General features: G+C 42.6%; 2 protein-coding genes and 1 long non-coding RNA gene across 10 annotated transcripts in view; 1 reads left to right on the top strand and 2 right to left on the bottom strand.

Annotated features, from left to right (window-relative positions):
* Positions 1-3,576: 3,576 nt before the first annotated feature.
* tmem88b (transmembrane protein 88 b) lies at positions 3,577-10,844 on the bottom strand. Its single transcript, XM_037112518.1, has 3 exons — positions 10,338-10,844; positions 7,799-8,200; positions 3,577-4,507 (listed from the first exon to the last, which is right to left on the bottom strand). Exons 2-3 carry the CDS (start codon positions 8,192-8,194, stop codon positions 4,223-4,225), a joined length of 681 nt encoding a protein of 226 aa, XP_036968413.1. The 5' UTR covers positions 8,195-8,200; positions 10,338-10,844; the 3' UTR covers positions 3,577-4,222.
* LOC119027372 lies at positions 4,406-18,592 on the top strand. Of its 2 annotated transcripts, XR_005077364.1 has the most exons (8): positions 4,406-4,542; positions 6,751-6,874; positions 14,143-14,264; positions 15,525-16,331; positions 16,432-16,535; positions 17,597-17,718; positions 17,826-18,013; positions 18,189-18,592. It is a non-coding gene; the product is annotated as an uncharacterized LOC119027372 (long non-coding RNA). The 2 variants fall into 2 exon arrangements; XR_005077365.1 differs by lacking the exon at positions 6,751-6,874 and having other exon boundaries at positions 4,408-4,542.
* kdm6ba (lysine (K)-specific demethylase 6B, a) overlaps positions 14,682-18,688 on the bottom strand; it is a 98,368-nt gene continuing 94,361 nt past the window's right edge. For all 7 annotated transcript variants that reach the window (XM_037112508.1, XM_037112509.1, XM_037112506.1 and 4 more), the window contains 6 exons: positions 18,180-18,294; positions 17,842-18,029; positions 17,582-17,723; positions 17,177-17,303; positions 16,552-16,722; positions 14,682-16,328 (listed from right to left, as the gene is read on the bottom strand). In XM_037112508.1, the coding sequence (XP_036968403.1) occupies positions 16,311-16,328; positions 16,552-16,722; positions 17,177-17,303; positions 17,582-17,723; positions 17,842-18,029; positions 18,180-18,294 (761 nt within the window). In that variant the 3' untranslated portion in view covers positions 14,682-16,310. The remainder of the gene's footprint in view (positions 16,329-16,551; positions 16,723-17,176; positions 17,304-17,581; positions 17,724-17,841; positions 18,030-18,179; positions 18,295-18,688) is intronic.

Raw genomic sequence — 18,688 nt, 5'->3', positions numbered from 1 at the left:
GTGTGCCAGCTCTGTGACACAGGTAAATGATGGCGGCCTCCATGCTGAACCGCTGGGGGAGGTGGTGTTTGAGGGAGAGAGGGATTAACAGAATTTGTGATTTCAATTGACATGGTTGTTTTACAAGCAGTTTTAGAAATAGCTGCAGCAAGAGTTCAGCTGTCACCTGTCACAACTTCTGACATGCAGAGGTAGACAGAAAGTCACTACTAATTAGGATAATTCTAATCCAATTAATGTGTTTTTTTGCTTTCTATTTGAACTCTTTCCCATGTACTGAAATGCAACAGCATCTATTAAGTGCAGTCAAATATCTGAATGATCTTTCATATAGGTATTCCTTATGATAAATGTTCTTGTTTGAAATAACTGGCACTTGCCCTCTGGACAGGTTGTAAACTTTACCTGACTTAAATTAGCCATACTACAGAATAAGAATCATGAACAATACACTTTCATCCACCAGAAAGAATGAATGAATGAACTGAGAATGAATGAATGAACTGTCATGATCATTTTTGAATGAATGGAATCACGGCTACATGACGATAGGACATACCTAACATCATTCAGACTGTGTTACTACGCGAGAAAGAACATTAACAGCAAAAACATAGGTAAAACCTACGATCAAGTCAGTGTAGTGGCTGGAGAAGAAACGACTCCGATAACAACTCTTACCTCAAATTTGTCTCTGGGATAAATGTCACTGTCGCTGTTTGGCTAGCCCCGACAGTCGTTGACTGCCAAGTGTCAATCACCGCAAGGGGGCGGGGAGGAGTGTGAGCTGTAGACTCTGGACCAATCGAGCGTGGCGAAGCGCAAGCGACTGTAGACTCTGGTCCAATGGGCGGCCGGTGAGTGTAGACAAGTGTGGAGTCTGGGCCAATGGGCGGTGGGAATTGTCTACAGTGGGTCTGCACCCTAAATAAATGAAACTATCTCCAGCAGGGTGAGACAAGGTGAAAGTCTGAAGATTGTTCTGAGCTAACGTCCACGCTGTTGTTTGGAGACATTTATGTAGAACAATATCTACACAATATACACATACATATAACACTACATCTTTAAAAAAAGAAATATCTCTCAGTAAAGAATCTGTGTGTATGTCTGTCTGTGTATGTGTGCCTCAAATATCTCTGCAGATCAGGATCAGACTGATCTGAGAGTTTGAACATGGCTGCTGCTTGGTTCAAGGGTGTGCAACTTCGCATTTGTTTGGACTACAATGACACCATTAATAAATTATTTCATAAATGCTTCAGGAATTCCATTAGCAGTGTTGACCATAGCTACCACAGTCACGTGCGCACCAGAGTCAATCACTGCACACCGTAGCCACGTGCGCAGCAAAGCTAATCACTGCAGAGCTCAGTTCCTCCACACACCTTAAGAAACAAGCGGCTTTATACCTGCAGCGTGTGAGCTGGACCGGGATTTTGCAACGGTTCGGTCCGTTCTGTGCGTCTAAACTGACTGTTGTGGATTAATTAGACTAAATGAGTCCGGACCGAGTCTGTTCCGGTCTGAGGAGATCCAGATAGGCGAGGACAACAAAGTGGAATCCGTGGATGTTCGTGTGTAGCTAGCTGCTAGCTGCTAGCTACACACGGCCCACCTCCCGAGTCCACGGACCAGCACCTCCAAAACCGGACTTAAGGTAAATAATGTCCGCCACGCTTTTTCGCGAACATTGCCATCGCCTTTGCTTTGTGTCTGGTGCAGGAAGAAATGGTTAAAACGGGCTTTTGTCACGAAAGTGTCCGCTAGCAGCAAGTTTGGTTGTTGAGGAACAGGAAGTTGTGTGAGGGACGCCGGCGGTGGTGATATAGACAGCGACAGTGGTGGCGAGTTTTGAGAATTGAGAGATTTGTGACATGTAGCGTGTTTGGAGTGTACAGTTAGTGTGTAATGTAGTGTTTGGTGTAGTGTGTTTAGTGTGTAGTGTAGTCCTTTTTTTTGGTGTTGTGAGTCAAAACATGGAGGAGACTGCTGAATGTGGAACAGGCAGGAATGAGCTGAGGAGCCCTGAACCTGAGGCATTGCCTGCATTTAAATGTAAATAGTTACATATAACTTTGTGAATTTAAAAAAAACAACAAAAAACTTATGCACAAACTTAGCAAACATCAATTTATATTTACATGATAACTAATGCATTTGGTTCATTAAACATATTTGTGGTTTTCACAGTAAAAACAATCTAACTTTTTCCTACTCTGATTTTATGTAATTTTGTGATTTTAGGTCCATAGTGTTAATATAGTCTGTCAAAATGAAAAAAATAACTGTACAGTCACACATGTGAGTTTGTGCTGAAAATAATGACACCAAACAAGGCAAGGTAAATAGTTTTTAAGGTGAAATATAATTATATCATCAAAAGTAGTCAAAAACAGCCAATTATATCCCTGATGTCCCACCTTCAAACAAAGCCTTATTTGGTCATCCATGAAAAAGCTACTTAAACTCCCACTTTTCTATAGGAATACATGCTTCCTACGGGCAATGCACTAGAGTTATAGAGATATGAAGTGTGCCTTGAGATTTGGATTGGCCATGGGCACAGAAACTTTGAATACTACTGATGTTGAGAATATAGAACTACAGGTATGTTTTTAGGTGTGTTTGTTTTTCGTCATATACAAATCAGTAACACACATTATTATGTTTAATTATGAATTACTGTGACGTACAGAGTCCTTTCCTCAGCGTTTTGTGTGCTCCACGTTCATGAATTCACTGAAAGTGATTATTCTCGGATTACAGTCCCTTTTGTGAACTGCATCGCCATTTAATCTGTCCATTCAGTGGGCGGTGATGGTTTGTAGCTGTGGTTCCCAAAATGAATCCTGTGTTGCTTTGTAGGAAATCAAAGCAATTTGCTATTTATCAGGAAGTTGGCGAAAACAGCGACAAGACTTATGGTATCTTTCATTTCAAATACTGGACATATTACGTTTTTTTTTAAATCTTTAAAATGTACTCATGTACTTAGATTGACTGATCTAACTTTATAACTTGTAGACATAATACAACCTGTGAATGGCTGCAAATAGTCTTTAAATTTGACATGTGCAGTCAATTGTTAATGCATTATATAATTTTGATAATGTGGGATTTTGTGGGAACAGTCCTCTTTTCCCAGTTTGGTTGTCTCATGTGTCCTCCCACTCTTTCACCACTTGGGGGAGACATGGACAATACACTGTCAAATTTACCACAGTTGAGGCCTTTTTCTCTCTCTCTCTGCTCAGTCACGAGGCTGGCTTCACCTGCATGCATTTCATAAAGCCCACTGTGATCATTTCTTGATATGATTTCTCAGGGGACATTTTCTAACAATAGTGCCTGTTTTCACCGGAAACTTTCTTTGGACGGCCGTCTGCTGTGTGGCTCTGGAGGCCCCCAGATGTGTTTTTTTTTTTTTAACTGCGTGTACGTTCACATCATTGTGGGCCCTTTAACTGGAAATCGTCTTGCATAACCTTTTTTTTTTTCCCTTTTTTCTAGTAGTGGCCTTATAACCTATCCCGACCCCATGCTCACACAGGACAGACATGACACCAGACCAGACACAATAAAAAAAAAACAACTTTATTTATAAAAAAGGACATAGTAAGAAAAGCCGCGGTGACAGTTTTGCAACAACTGACCATGAAACTACTTTAGACATATGTTTGGCATTATAATATAAATGTGATAAGAGATTTGTGTCAATACAATCTTTTTAGTGTTTTTTTTTTTTTTACTGGAATTTAATAGTATCATGCTATTATCTTACTATAATTGTATACATTAAACATTATGCATTTGACCAAGTGAATGTGTCCCTGCTGGCGATTACAAGCTGAGTTCGTGGTAGTCTTTTGCTCAATATCTGGACAACATGGAAATTTACAAGATAGTCAAAATTCCAGTGACAGCCAATGAGTCAAGTGGATTAATACCAGCCAAAAAAATCCTTGGTCAATAAAGTTAATCAGTAATGTTGCTCTAAAGTGGTAGAGCCATGTGTCAGTATTCATGTACCTTGCCTTCCAGGATGTTCAGGTGGTTGTTATGCTCTGGTATGCACACTGTTCCTTGCATCCACTATATTTTCTTGGTCATGCAACCTCTTGTTCTCTTGTTCAAATCCCTTCCTGCTCTTTATCTAATGGTTTCTTCCCTCCCTCCCTCCCTTCCCCCTGCCCTCATCCACCGTCTTCCGATCTTCACCTCACACCCAGACCTTTCCCTTCCCACCGCCATCGGCTCCAGCTCCCCCACCGCAGCAGCCGGTGCTGAGGCCGCGATGTTGGGTGGCTGGCAGGTTCTTGTACACGGCCCGGCTGTATGGGATGAAGCACAGGCCCAGCTGGAGATGTCGGGCCAGCCGGCAGTACGCGGCCAGTGCCAGAACCAGCAGAGGGGTGACCAAGAGGAAGCCCACCACCAGGAGGGCCACGCAGCCTCCGTCAGTCAGCAGGTCTGAGCAGTAGGGGGTCGTCCCATGAGGGCGGACCTGTTGAGACAAGGAGGAAGGCGGCAGTTGCAGAGGTGAGTTTGGCGTTCAACCTGAGTCGATATTTTGTAAACCTGTGTTTGACCAGGTTAGCTGTAGAGGGAAGTACATGTTCCAGAGTCTTGTTATCAGAAGGTCGCTGGTTTGATTCCCCTGGTCTGTAAAGTGTCCTTGGGCAAGATACTGATCCCCCAAACTGCTCCTTATGTGCTGGTCGACACCTTGCATGGCAGCCACCGCCATCAGTGTATGAATGTCTGTATGAATTACTGTAAGGCGCTTTGGACAAAAGCCTCTGCTAAATGCCCTAAAATGTAAATGTAAGCGCAATAAAACCCCAGTCTGATCTGGTGGCCATTGAGCAGTTCCACTGGAGCCTTGCTCAAAGGTACCTTTGCAGTTGCAAAAGGGGAGAACAAAAAAAACCAAACTATTCTGTCTTCTGTTATTATTCTGCGTCTTATGATCTGATTGGTTTCTCACCATGTATTTGTCTCCTTCCATATTGTGTTTGCTGTTTTCTCTGCAAACTTGTATTGAAAAACCACTGCGACAGTGAGCCCTGTTGACCGAGACTTCAGTGAACTTTCCCCCACAAAACAGCCACCCTCCCCGTGAGTGAGAGAGTCAGACAGCGTCAGTCGTTTACTGATCGCGATTCTGTAATTTAGAGCCGAAAACTTCTCTGACACTTTCCAAGATGTATGGAGGGTCAGGATCTCATCCACAACGCTGCATCCGTATGATTACAAACGGTCAGCATATACATATTTAGATTAACAGGTGGATTAACAGGTCATCTCCAGTTGTCACTATTGTAATAAAGGCTGGAAAAAGTGGCCCCCCAAAATTAAAAAAAAAAAAGGATACGTGTGTATTTCTTTTATTCTGTATTTTGTTATGCCCCTGTACATGTACAACAACCAGTGATTTAAACACTCATAGTGCAGATGACGTACCCTGAGTAGTGTGTGTGTGCGTGCGTGCGTGTGTGTGTGTATATATATATATATATGAGGTGAGGGCAGACACCAGTTGGTAGTTGGCGATATAGCTCTCTCTGACTCACTCTCACGCACAGACACACAAATACATATACTCCATTGATAATTCGCTAAACTAACAACTTTTAGGGACTTGATAAAAATACTGTGAATCATTCAAAGATGCTGATCAGTATATTGCACCTCAGCATGTTGAGCAATAACACCGGGGGGGAGTGGGAGAGGAGGTAAAAGGGGTCAGGATTTTCGAGTGTGGGAGAGTGGAGTGGAGAGACAGCAGGCCTGAATCATCCTTATCGCTGATGTGAACGTTTGGCTGCACGAGAGAAAGGCCAGAGAGTTAAACACTTTTTCAGACGGACTGAGGGAGGCAAGGGGGAGTGGAGTATTTATTATAGGAGCCGGCCACGCTGACAAGCTAATAGCTATCGTAAATGAAGCGCCAGTAAGGTCAAAGTTACGGTTTGGTTCGCGAACTTGCATTGCACCGACACCACTCTGGCGCCTCACGCTCCCGGTCCGGGCAGACCTACGGTTAGCAGCAGTTAGTGGTTACTCTGGTGGTACGCTGCCCCCCATTTGTATGTCGATCTAATTCTAACATATTGTTCCTTTGTTGATATCCATTTTTTTTTTAAAAAAAACAACAACTTTGTACTGTATTTTAGCCTTTTTTTCTCTTTCTTTTTTTTTAAATGTCCAGAATCAAATTTTTAAGATAACATCTGAAGTTTTCAGTGTTGCATAATTAGACTGATTTCCCACTCAAGCTTTAAAAAGCTGCTTTGCCAACTTTTAGGGGTTCGGCAACCAACTTATGTCTCGAGATTCATTTAATTGTCGTTATAAATCTAATGTACTGGCAACAGAAAGAAAAACAAGTAGCTGAATAGTATCAATGAAAGTTCTTTGTAGTGAAATTACAGAAACACTGTGGCAAAGGTTACAGCTGGCCAGAAAGAAAGAAAGAAAGGCCAGCTGGAGAAGAGAAACACTATGGAGGGAGGCAAGACGATCTAATCGTGCTACGTGGGTTTTTTTAAAGGGGGAAGGTTCAGGGACGCTTTGGTGGTTGGAGTATTCCCATGTTTACTTGTACTTGGTGAGGCCTCGTCTATGGCTCCAGATTCCCCCGTGTACTCAACGTTGCCTGCTCTGTTCGAAGAACCCTAAATACTGGACCTACCTTCCCTCACACCAATTTTTTTTTTCTTTCTCCCTCTCTCTCCATCCTCCCAGGTCCTGGTTAATCCTTCTCTAAGCTGCTGTCACATGAGGTCTTATTGTGAGCGAGCAGGAGAACTGAGAGAATCCCGGTCTCTCTGGTCATTAAGGAGGTCGTCGGCTTGCAGAAATGCCAGAGGTATGCATTAAAAGCCTCTGACCCATGATGACTTTTTGGGTAGCGCCGGGATAATCGCAGATGGGTCAAACTAGGTTGTTTTGTGTGAGTTTGCCCCGTATGTCTCGTATATGTTCAGCTGTTCTCATCTCAGTCCAAGCATTTTCACGTTTTTTGCGTTTCCAAGCATCCTTTAATCTCCAACCAACTACCGGAGCAGCGTTTAACTTTAGTGCTTTGACGTCTGGCTCCCTGGACTCCTGACCCTGCACCCCCTGCAGTTCAGCCCATCTCTCAAACATCTGAGAGAACCTCGGAGACTTATCTGATTATAAAACCTCTCATCAGCGATGGAGCCAAACCCCACCCTAAGCCCCAGGCACAAATATTTCAAACTTTTTGGATCAAAGTTATGAGATTAGGGCTTTTAGATGTTCCATAAAAAGAGAGGTGCACCCGCCTCCCCCCCCGACACGCTCATCCTTTGTTTAGACGTAGCAGATGTGCGTAAACACTTGAGTATCTTTTTAGCTTTTGAATGTGTAGGTATATGACTTCATGTCTATATTTTTTTTTTGCTTATTATTATAATTAAAACATTTGCTTTTTAAAGGTGAGGATTTGCTGCTTCTTGTCATACATTATAATAAAGTAGATGGCTTTTTGAAGAGATCACTTTGGTCTCTGGGAAAATTAGGATGAGAATTTTTCACAGCTTTCTGACATTTTATAGACTAAACGATCGTATTCCTGAAAATAATCAGCAGATGAAGTGGTCATGAAAACGATTTAGCTGCAGCTCTTGTAAGCACTTTGCCAGCTACAGTGCGACTGCTCACTGGCCACACTCGCCGAATAAATAAGTACATCTGAAAATCCTTCAGCATGCATTCAGTCCTCACACTCACTTCACAGTCGCCCTCGCCCCAGTCCCCCCCTTCTTACAGTAGAGTGGCAGAGGAAGCCAAACGCCACCATGACAATGGCCGGCAGCAGGATGGTCCCGAACACCACTCCAGCGAGGCAGGCGTTGATCGTGGCAATAATCAGGTTCTGAGCCGTCACCAGCACCGAGCAGGCCCAGCAGTCCAGAGACCCCCGCAGCTCCAGAGGACCCTCGCTTCCACCGCCGCTCTCAGCCGCAGAATAAGGAGGGGGAACGACCACGCGCGATGGCGTCTCCCTGCCTCCGCCCACAGCGGTGGTGGAAGCCAGGGAGTTGGAGTGGTGAAGATGCTGGTGGTGGTTCATGTGGTGATGGTGGTGATGGGGCGGCAGCTCTTCAGACAGGTCCAGGGCCTGGTGGTGTGCCCCCTTCTCTAGAGTACCAGTCATACTCATAGTGAACTGTGGGCAGCAAAAAACAACTGGTCAGCTGTGGCATCAGAGTTGGCACCAGTGAAACAGTCGGTCGGGCCTCTGTGGTACTTTTGGTTGAATGTGTGCACTGTGCTTGGTGGCTCTGGGTTCACCACAGGGTTACTGCTTTTATCCATCAGGAAGCCGGCCTCCTGCTATCCTGTCTCCTGAGGTGATGATTATCAGAGAGCTGATTGGACCAAAGGAAAGGGCCCCGTAATTGCAATATCTAGCTTGCGTGGTGGAGAGATGAAGGCTAACTCGCATCAAAGTCTGTTGGTGCACAAGTGGGTGTGGTCTGTACAGACCGTACTGAAGACTGAAACTCAGATCCAACCACTACTAGCATGTGATCAGAACAATACTTTTTCTTTTTGAAACTGCGCCAACATTAATATATTTAAATTGTAATGTTGAACCAAAAAATTTCCAGAGCAGCGCTGTGTAGATGCGGTCATAATTAAGAAAAATCAACAATAGAAACTAAGAAATTGTGTCTCGCTGGAAAAACAAAGCAGAAACGGAAAACAATAATGGTCCATATACCCTTCTCATATTTTTCTCTCTTCAGTGATATCATCCTGACGCACCCAAGCCTAGAATATTAGATAGTTAAGTCCTCATACATTAATTTGTAGTTAATGTTGGTGACTAATTTTCCGTCTGCTTTATAATTTAACATTTCTGTGTTAATGTCATAAAACATGGCTCATATTTTAAGATCAGAAGTAGCGACAGGTTTATCATTTAAGTTCGGGTTCGATTCAAGCTCCTTCAGTTTGCATTCATTAGTAGTAGCACAGATTTTATGTGGTATGCAGCTGTGTCTGCTGCAGGATATCCTCACTTCTCAGAGGTCAGGATGCATCGGGGATGCCCGAGTCAGAGAGGGGACATCTGTGAGTAACGGGCACAGACCGGCTGCCAAAGAAAAAAACACTACAGCAGTGGAAATATCCCAGTGGAGATAACGTGGCCAGGTCAGCGTTTCCTTGAGCTAACATGGCAAGCAGGTGCTTTCGCATGTGTAATCCTCATTTCTCACTTTTGTTTGCACTAAGTGGGCAATTTTTTTTTATACCCACACTGTAGTGCTGCAGAGGTGCATGTGGAAAATAACCCCAAAACAAAAAGCACAAAAAAATTTAGTTTTTACAGTGAAATTGAAAACTGAAAAAAATAATAATGATAATTCCCACTTATTGTGTAACATACACCAATATCCATCAAAATAATTGCAATATGTTTCTGTTTTCATCATATTGTGCAGCCCTACTTGCTGTTTATTTTGCTGACCTCCCACAGTTAGATTTATGGTGTGATTAAAAAAGAAATATGGCTTTTTATTTTTTATTTTTTTGCACAACACCAGGATGCTCTGACATGCGATCCAAAGTGGTGTGTGCCTCTAATCGGTGGTGGTGTGTGTGATGGGTCATGTAATAAAATAACATTAAGGCATTGCTTGAGCAGGAAAAGCTGCTGCTGTCCAGGAACGGGTCTAGTTTGTTGGGTGAAGTTCACTGGAAGCTCAAACTCAATGGATGTCAGTATTCAAACGCCTCAAATTGTATTTCAGTTTTGCACTTAACAGTGAATAACAGACCTGACGGTGGGAGACATTATTTACGATGTGCCGCCTGATCTGCTTCAGAGTTTGTGGTTTTTTTTCCCACATCTGTCTCCCATTGTTGTCCCAAGTGTTGTTTTTAAGGTTGAAGGTCACGCAGGAAGGACTGACAGGAAGGTGTGTGACTCACTGCGCCCCTCACTGAAAATACATTCGGGTGCCCCACCCATTTTACTCACCGTTCTTATTATTGCTAATAGTATTTACTTTGGATAACACGTCATGTCATTGTTTGACCCGAATGAGGGAATTCTTAGTGAGCGAACACGAAATCCAAACTCTTCGTAGATGCTCGGCTGCTTCTCTCGCTGCGATGACGCTCGGATACTGCAGGAAGCTTTTCTGTTGCTCATTCATTCTATCCCGTTGTCTGCAATGATTCATTTGGTGTTTAAGAGCCCCCCTACACTTGTCACTGTAACCTGACATCAATCCCATTTAAACCTCAGGAGATGTTTTCATACCGCCGAGTGATGCAGCTGCTCTTGTACTCACATTGTTGTGTGGGGCCAGATGGACCTCTTGCCGCTCGTCCTCCAGATTTGCTGCTGCTTTTCTCGCTTCTCAAGACAACTGATGTCGGGCTCTGCGCTCACACTTCTTCTTCAGAGTCCTTTTCTCTCGATCCCCTCAACTCTCGACTCCTCTCCTGAGAGACAGAATTGCTTTTTTCCCCCACTGTTCCTTGCGTGACGTTTAAAGAGTGTTTGGTGTGTGTGTTTTTTTTTGAGGTTCCCTCCTAAAAGCCTTATCTATCTGGTGCTGGTATGTTCCTGCAGCTTTGGTCTTCCTGCTGCTTCTTCTCTCCGCTATCCAGACTTGTCAGGAGCTGATTGTGTCCCAGAGACTCTGTTTTCTTTTCCGCGCGCACCATCAAAAATCCTGTGTTGCTGTGATGAAAGTAAGGAACGGAGATATTCCTTCTCCACTGGCTGAAAACAACTCAGCTCACAACTGCTGGGGTCTTTGTCTTAAGTATGTCAAACTTCAGTCTGTCTGCCCTCCTCTTTTTACCCCCCCCCCTCATTTATCCACAGTGCTGACTCTCCTTCCCTCCCTCCCCTGCATCCATCCCTCTCTCTCTCTCTCTCTGTCTCTCTCTCTCTCTCTCTCTGTGTCTCTCTCTCTCTCTCTCTCTCTCTCTCTCTCTCTCTCTCTCTCTCTCTCTCTGTCTCCACACCCACCAAGGCTTATCAGCCCCCCCTATGCCTTTCTCCAACATCTCCTCTTAGCGCTTGCATTCCACCTCTCATATCCAGGACATGTTACCCCCCCCCTTCACCCTGTCCCTGTTTTAGTGGGGGCTGGGTGTAGCCTGTTGGGGGTCAGAGTGAGGCCTGATAAGTTGAGGTTCAGGAGAGCTGAATATGAGGGGGAAGGGCAGCAGAGACAAAGTTAGAAACAAACTGGAGCTTTTTTTTCCCACAGCAATCTAGAAAAAGTTGTTCAGACCAGCTAAGTAAGGAAGAGAATTCAAGATGCACGCTGTTTCATCAAACCTGCTTTACCAGCAGGCAGCCTTTGAATATCTTTAGTCATTCATTCTTGTCTTCACTAAGGGCAAACTGTTATTAAAGGATTCTGTGGGATTTATTGACCTGTAGGCTGCATGTCATCATTGCTTTATTTGTCCGGGTACAATTAGCAAGAACAAAAAAACGAGGGGTTATGGATTGTTGATAGCCTCTCTCATCTTTTTTTAATGTTCTTTTTTTATGTTTTAATGCGAGATGGCCTTCGGCTCGACTCGCTGCTGGAAACTTCTCCCGGCTTTGGAGGAACAGCTCCCTCTTCCTGTTAGATGCTGTGAAGTCATCAGGGTTACCTCAGTGCACGCAGTGTTTACCAGCGACAGGGCGAGACTGTGCGTGCAGGATCTGTTTGTCTGTGTTTAAATACGGACCGCCATGCTTCCAAATATGTATTTAATAAAGGCTAAGTGTAGTCTACAATGTCAAAGCAAGAATTAGAAAAAAAAATAAGGGCTGACAATACTGTTTGTTTTCTGGTTGTTGGAGAATCATTTTAGTTTTCACTATAAAGTCGTCTGAACTGGAATGACTCAGTTACTGCTGATCTGTTCAGCAACTGTCTTGTTTGTTCCTGCTAAATATGCAAATACACTAAATATACTGAATTAACCAGTGCTAAGTTACATAACATGTACTAGTGTTGAAGGTCTCAAAACATCCTGTTTTCATGACCTGGCAAAGCTAAACCTTTAGCCATGAAAGATCATCCTCAGATACATTAGCTGTTTAATACTGAATTACATGGAAAGGTTTACACGCTGTATCAAGGCTCTAATGTGTGGTTTGACAGGAAGAGTCTGCAGAGGCTAACAAACCACGGGTCCAAACCGCAGGTTCAGTAAGACGAGCCGCCGGAGGGCCTCGCAGCAGCTACGCGATGTTAAAGATAGGAGGTGCTGTGAAGCCGAGCAGGGAGACGTCGGCCCCGCGCTGTTTACAGTGTGCGATGAAATACGTGTGCGCTATCGGGAGATGTAAAAGGAGGATGAAGAGGGAACAAAGTCATCGAGGGAGGCTGCAATCAGTTGAACGATAAGAAAAGATCAGAGCATCGGCTGGATAATTGGTCTTGTCTGATCCTGATTTTCTGCCCCTTTCCCTCCGCTCAGAGCTTGTAATGTTTGTTTACAGCTGCGTGCGTGCGTGAGGAAACATAGTCCTTACAAAGCTTTAAAGACATGATTTTTGTGTGTGTGTGTCTAAAACAGCAGTATTTTATGTCTACATGCAGCTTGATGATTTATAGTAAAGGGCCGGGGACTTAATTGACCTATCAGAATCGTGGTCTTGTCTTTCATTAGATCGTTGTTGTCGTTGAAGGTCTTTGATTCGGCAGCGTTGCGTCACTGCTGTCAAGAGTTCACGTCAGCCGTCCTTTGGGGAGCTCGTCGTTACAGATAAAATAGTTGCTATGTGATCTCTCCTCTCACGCTCAACAAGAGCAGCAGCATAAACAGACTTCAAAGTTCTGTCAACATGTGGTGGTGTTTGGACTGCTGAAGGGAAGAGTGTTTATCCTCATCATCACCTGACTGCAGCAGGGTGGACAGACAGACGGACGGACGGATGGACGGAGGTCTTCCTGTGTGGTTTGAGGCAGGATTTCCTTCGGTCAGTCCAGCAAAAACTCCGTCCCTCATCCGGCCCTAACTTGACCCGAGGACACTTTGACCTGCCGCTGCTCTCGTCTGTTTCACTTTCAGTAACGGCTATCAGAGTAGACCTTTAGAAAACACATTCAAGATAAAACTGATTTTCAGGTTTCAGGTGCACCTAAAATGTGCGCTTGTACACCAGTGCAAAAGAAGTTTGGAGCCCTCCATGTGTTGTACTTCAGTTAACATAAATTAAGGTGAAATGCAGTGACGGCGGCTGTTGGCTTCACGCCCCTGAAGTAGCCTCTTTCATTCCATGAGACACAAAACATGCACCAAATTTCGATTAGCAAAAAAATGATATCCAGTGCTACAGAAATCATTGTGTATTGAGTTCAGTAAACAATGAGCTTTTCACTGACACAGTTTGAAGGCAATAGATGAGTTCACCACAAGCTTAAACTGTGCCCCCCACTGGCACGGCTTTTCTGATTTTTAGTTACTTGACATGTTTGGATAATATACCACTTGGTTCGACATGCTATATAAGAAACAGTTGAGGGCCTTTTGTTGGTATTCAGATAAAGTTTAATTGAAGTATACATTGTGTCTTTTTATAGTGTAGATGGATGATCAGGTTTCTGTCAGACACTCATTAGATTCCTCAACATGGCAAAAGTGTTACTGCACTGGTACTTTTTGCATAAAAAGGTGACAAAGTGTGTGACTGCCAGGTTGAATTATCAGTGAGGAAACTGCAGTCTTGTTACAGCTCCTTGCTATTTCCTGCTCCATCTGTAAAGTCTTGCTTGCAGTATAATCTCCTTCCTTAGTTTACCCTGGAAGCTGATGTCTAAATGGAAACTTTTTTCTGTTGACCGGTCTTATTTTTCTCACACGCATTTCTAACAATAGCGAGCTCAAGTCGAGGACGTGAATGACAAAGCTGTGCCAAACGTTTTTTTTTCCTTCACAGCTGAGGGATATGACTTGTTATTGTAGGAGTGGGTGTAAATGGGACTTCAGTGGGCTTTGACACGTCTGAGGGCAGTAGTTATCAAAGGTGGGAAGTGTGTGTGGTCAGTATATAGTGGAAAAAAAATCAGTTTGTCCTTTGGGAACAAATGCAGCAAACACTGTAGCCTTTAATGTAACATATTTCTGTCCTTCAAGGGAAATTCCTGTATTACTAAACGTGGGCCACTTTTGGAACCAGTCCAGTCGATTTGCCACTCGAAAAGGATTACGTCTCCAGCTGAGGTGATCCGCTCGACAGACTCCAAAACTTTTGGCAGGTAAGAATCACTTTCACAATGAAACATGTAACTGTAAGTAATGTTTTGTCAGGTAAAGGTAGGAGGTGGGAACTTTTCTGACAAGAGGCTCTGAGTGATGCATTCAGAGGGCTAATGTGTCAGTAATGCACAATAGCATATTAAGGCAGATAAATGTGTACATGTTGCCCACCACTAGATCCCAATATTCATCAGATTAAGACACATGGCGATGCGGCAGTTGCTCGGAAGGTAGAGCGGGTTGTTTAGTGATCAGAATGCTGCTGGTTTGAATCCCACCCCCTGCTAGTATAAATTATTAAGTTGTTTAGGACAAACGTGTCTGCTAAATGTAAAAATGGCATACAGTGGTGAAGTTATGTGACCGATGTGCTGTCACCTCAACATAAGTAAAACTCACACACATTCTCTCACTTCTGGATTTATCAAAAAGCGTTTATTATTAATAGTCATAGTAATGTCACACAAATTCACAAGTGTTTAAGACATGTCTGGCTCAGTTTGGTGTGTGTGTGTGTGTGTCTGCAAGTATGTCTGTGTGAATTCTCTAAACAGTGCAGTTATAAATAAATGACCACAAAGAGAAGGAAAGGGGGAAGGTAATATTGCAACAGGAAAAATAGAATTCTCATTTTAAGAAGACAAACAGAAAAAAAAAAAGTTGTTCAAAGAGAACATTTAGCACCATCTATCCCGTTATCATATTCAACAGATAATATCATAAAATCATTAAAATCTCGTCTAAAAGCCCCCTACATAATAAAAAAAATTTACCATTTCTCAAAACGCTTCAGAAAAAGCCGTTTTTTTTTCCTTAATGAGCATACAAACACAGCATTCCATTAGTCATCTTCTCTACGTGAGCAGTGTGCCTATTGTCTACAGGAAAGGTGGCGTTATATTCAAGATAAAGATATCATTTAATATATATCAGTAGAGAAAAAGCAGGAGTTGAGAGGCAAGCACCAGAGAAACAGCAGCCTCCACTCCTGAGGACACACAACCCCCACATTTCAGTTCTTACAGAGCAATCGGTCACTATAAAAAAAAAAAAAATGAAGAAATAAAAATGCAAACTTGTACAACCCTATTAAAAAAAGGGAGAACATTGATATCCAATAAATAGAGGAAACATTTTAAATTAAATGTACAATGCCAAAAAAATCCAGGAAATACTAAGTCTGCATATTGGAACAAAACAATCAGAGGTACAACACACAAACACCAGATGACAATGATTTTTTTTCTTTCTTTTCAAAGAGCGCGTTCATACAGAGATGGAAGAAATGAACAAAAGACCTGATGGTGAGTGTCAACTGAATATTAATCTCCAGAGGAAATAAAAGTATAATTCATACAAACACAAGATTTACAACACATACAAGAATCTGAAAGACAAAATGAAATCCCCCCCAAAACAACCAAAGTCGTTAAACCCGTATGTTTTGAAGCATTCCAAACATTTGTATTTTTTTAAAATTCTTAATGCTTTAGAAAAATGTTCATATCTCTATTATTAGTATTTTTCATTTTCTCTCTTTTCTAAATACAAGGCCAATGTGGTATATATCTAGGCTGATCTAGTTTAGAAAAAACAAAACAATAAATTATTTTAAAAAAGACAGCACCCCACAAAAATTGCAAACAGCATGTACAAATATCAGTATTCAAGAAGACAACAACAGAAAAAAGTTCTCTCTGGTACTGACAGAAACACGCCATTGAAACCATCAACTACCCTCCACAGTTTGTTCAATGGCAGCACCAACTGCCCCTGGTTCTCAACTTCACTGTTGCCAGGGCTTCTGGGTTGTAAGCACCATCTGAGAGTAAACTGGTATGTTATTGGCGGCTTGGTATTTCTTTTTGTAAACAGTAATGATGAGTAAACGTATTCAACTGGCTGTTCGGCAAGTATTAGCAGTAGTAGCAAAAATGATCTTAAATAATGATAGGGTAAGTTGGAAACCAAAGTGAAACTGTGTCTTTTGTCCTGGCTGGCAGGAGTTTTGGTTATGGCTGAGGAGATGCAGGAGGGGAGCTCTGTCACCGGGAAGAGGAGGCCTGGTGAGACAAGACACGCAACAGACATAATTAATACACAAATTATATAAACTAAGTCATACTTGAGGAAATAGACAGTTTCATTCCGTTGTTTTTGTTTCAGGTCAGAAAGGAACCTCAATGTTTGGAGACGACAGCGCAACTGGAAATAATAGATCTTGAAGGAACGGCTACGAAAGCAGGAAAATCATAAATACTGAATAAGAGGTTTGTGTGTGCGTACCAGGTTGAATGAGTCATATGTGTTCATGAGCTCCTCTATGCGGTACTGCTCCAGCACCACCACATTGGTCAGGTTAGGGCTACGCTGACGTGCGCAGTCCTCACAGTGAACCACATATGTCTTCCTGCTGCTGCTCTCACTTGTCACAAACAACAAGTTGAATACCTCCACCTGTGGGGAGAAAAGGCAGAGGCACATTTGGGATGATTGCAGAAATTAAATAAGTAAATGTAATATTTATTTAAGGTTGTGACTAGAGTAAATGACAGCATTTCAGGAGGGAATAGTCTAATTACAAATCTGTGGTTATATTTGCAAAACCCCATTGCCTGTCCCCCTTTAGAGCTCAGAAGTGACCCAGGTTCATAATGAATAAATATCTTGCCTATTTTTGTCACTAGATTGATTAGCCATATGCTAATGCTGCAAGAAGATAAATTAGATTAGTATGTATATGGAACTGCTGAATTCTTACAGTCTGACAATAAGTTTTACCTTAATGCAGTATATATAGTTTTATACTAAGGTGTTAATATGAATGTAGAATCTATAGGTCCCTTGTAACTAAATATAAAGCTGCGATAAAGAAAGGCTGTTAAATCAGTAGAGGAATATAGCTACTCACGTCACACTCGTTGCAGTAGTAGGCAGGCTCGTCTTTGACCCGGCTCTGATAGGAAAGCTTCTTTCCTTCACCAACTAGTTGGTCCCGCAGGATCTGGATGTGCTTTATGGACTGCAGCAGGCAGTGTCTGGCAGAAAAGTAAAGACACAAATGTCAATATTAAGTTACTGTCAAATGCCATTACAAGTTTACAAATGCTATGTAATAACAGCACTGCAATAAGCCCTACTTTCATAATAAGACGATAATGTTTATGGTTTGTTGTTCTTCATATTGAACACCTTTCAGGAAATTGCACTATATTAGTAATAGTTTAAACAAAAACATAGGATTTATTGCAGGGCTGTCTATTAATTTTAGTTGCGTGTAACTAACGAACTGGCGATTGTAGAAGTTTGTACTCACTTGATCATCTTGTAGGTGTCTGGGTCGGTGATCTTGACTGTGCGGGCCACGTTCCAGGACACATGAATCATGGGGACGATGGATTTGACCTTCTTTACTTCATTCCACTCAAACCTCTCCAGGGCCAGCTGGTACTGGTAAGCTGCAGATACACATCAAACAATGATGAAGAATGAACCAAAAAAAATATATGAATAAATATATATTCATAGTTGTATTGGAATAATCTGTATTTGGTCACTAGATGGTGCACTCCTTACCATTGAGAGGTCCAACATTCCAGGCAATGTTGTTGCACCAACCAACGGCCTGAACCCAGTGTACAGTTCCAGCATTGATCCACACCAAGTCTCCTGGCCGCTGGATGAAGCGGTACACAGGGATGTTGGCTTTGTAGAGGTCCTCCAACACTGGCCACCAGGAGCCTGTCAGGTAGTCAACTCCATGCCTGAGCACACGATGAAAATGTTGTTAGAGTTGTGATGTTCACATGTAGAAAGGTGTACAGCTAAGCATCTGTACATTGTCCAAATGCATAAATTGTAAATACAAACAGAGTGATGTTAGCTTGCATTCTCAGATGTATCTGTCTACTCACTTTTCACAGAAGTCACTGATGGCATGCCAGTAGTTCTCATGGACAGAGAACCATTCACAGTCTCCAGGGCCTATGTTGATGTTTACCGAGCAAAAGTTATTGTTCTCCTGGTGACCTGTTAACGACAGAATACACTTGCGTTATTTCATGTGTTTTTTTTTTTATGTTATTTTCCACCCAAATTAGCAGGTCTACAGAGGTTTAAAACGTGGGTCAACTGCCCCAAAACGCTGGTGTCATGTTTCACATCACGAATGCTCTGGTAACATTTGGATCAATTGTTGTTTTGTTTTCTGTTACAAGTGTCTGTAAAACAATGGTTGAATTATTATGAGCGTCACAACTCCTGCAAAATGACTCTTTTAACTGTCAAACATATGAGCCATCATGTCCAATAAAATTTGTAAACTCTAGAAGAGCTGCATCATTTCAAGTTAGCTGCGTGCTAAACTGGAGGGTAGCCATCAGTCCAGGGATTTCACAGCTGGGAGTCAAGCTTTTCTCAGGGC

Source organism: Acanthopagrus latus, chromosome 10, assembly GCF_904848185.1.
Source record: "Acanthopagrus latus isolate v.2019 chromosome 10, fAcaLat1.1, whole genome shotgun sequence".
In the NCBI taxonomy this organism is placed as follows: domain Eukaryota; kingdom Metazoa; phylum Chordata; class Actinopteri; order Spariformes; family Sparidae; genus Acanthopagrus; species Acanthopagrus latus.
This window is presented reverse-complemented; position numbering and strand designations above follow the sequence as displayed.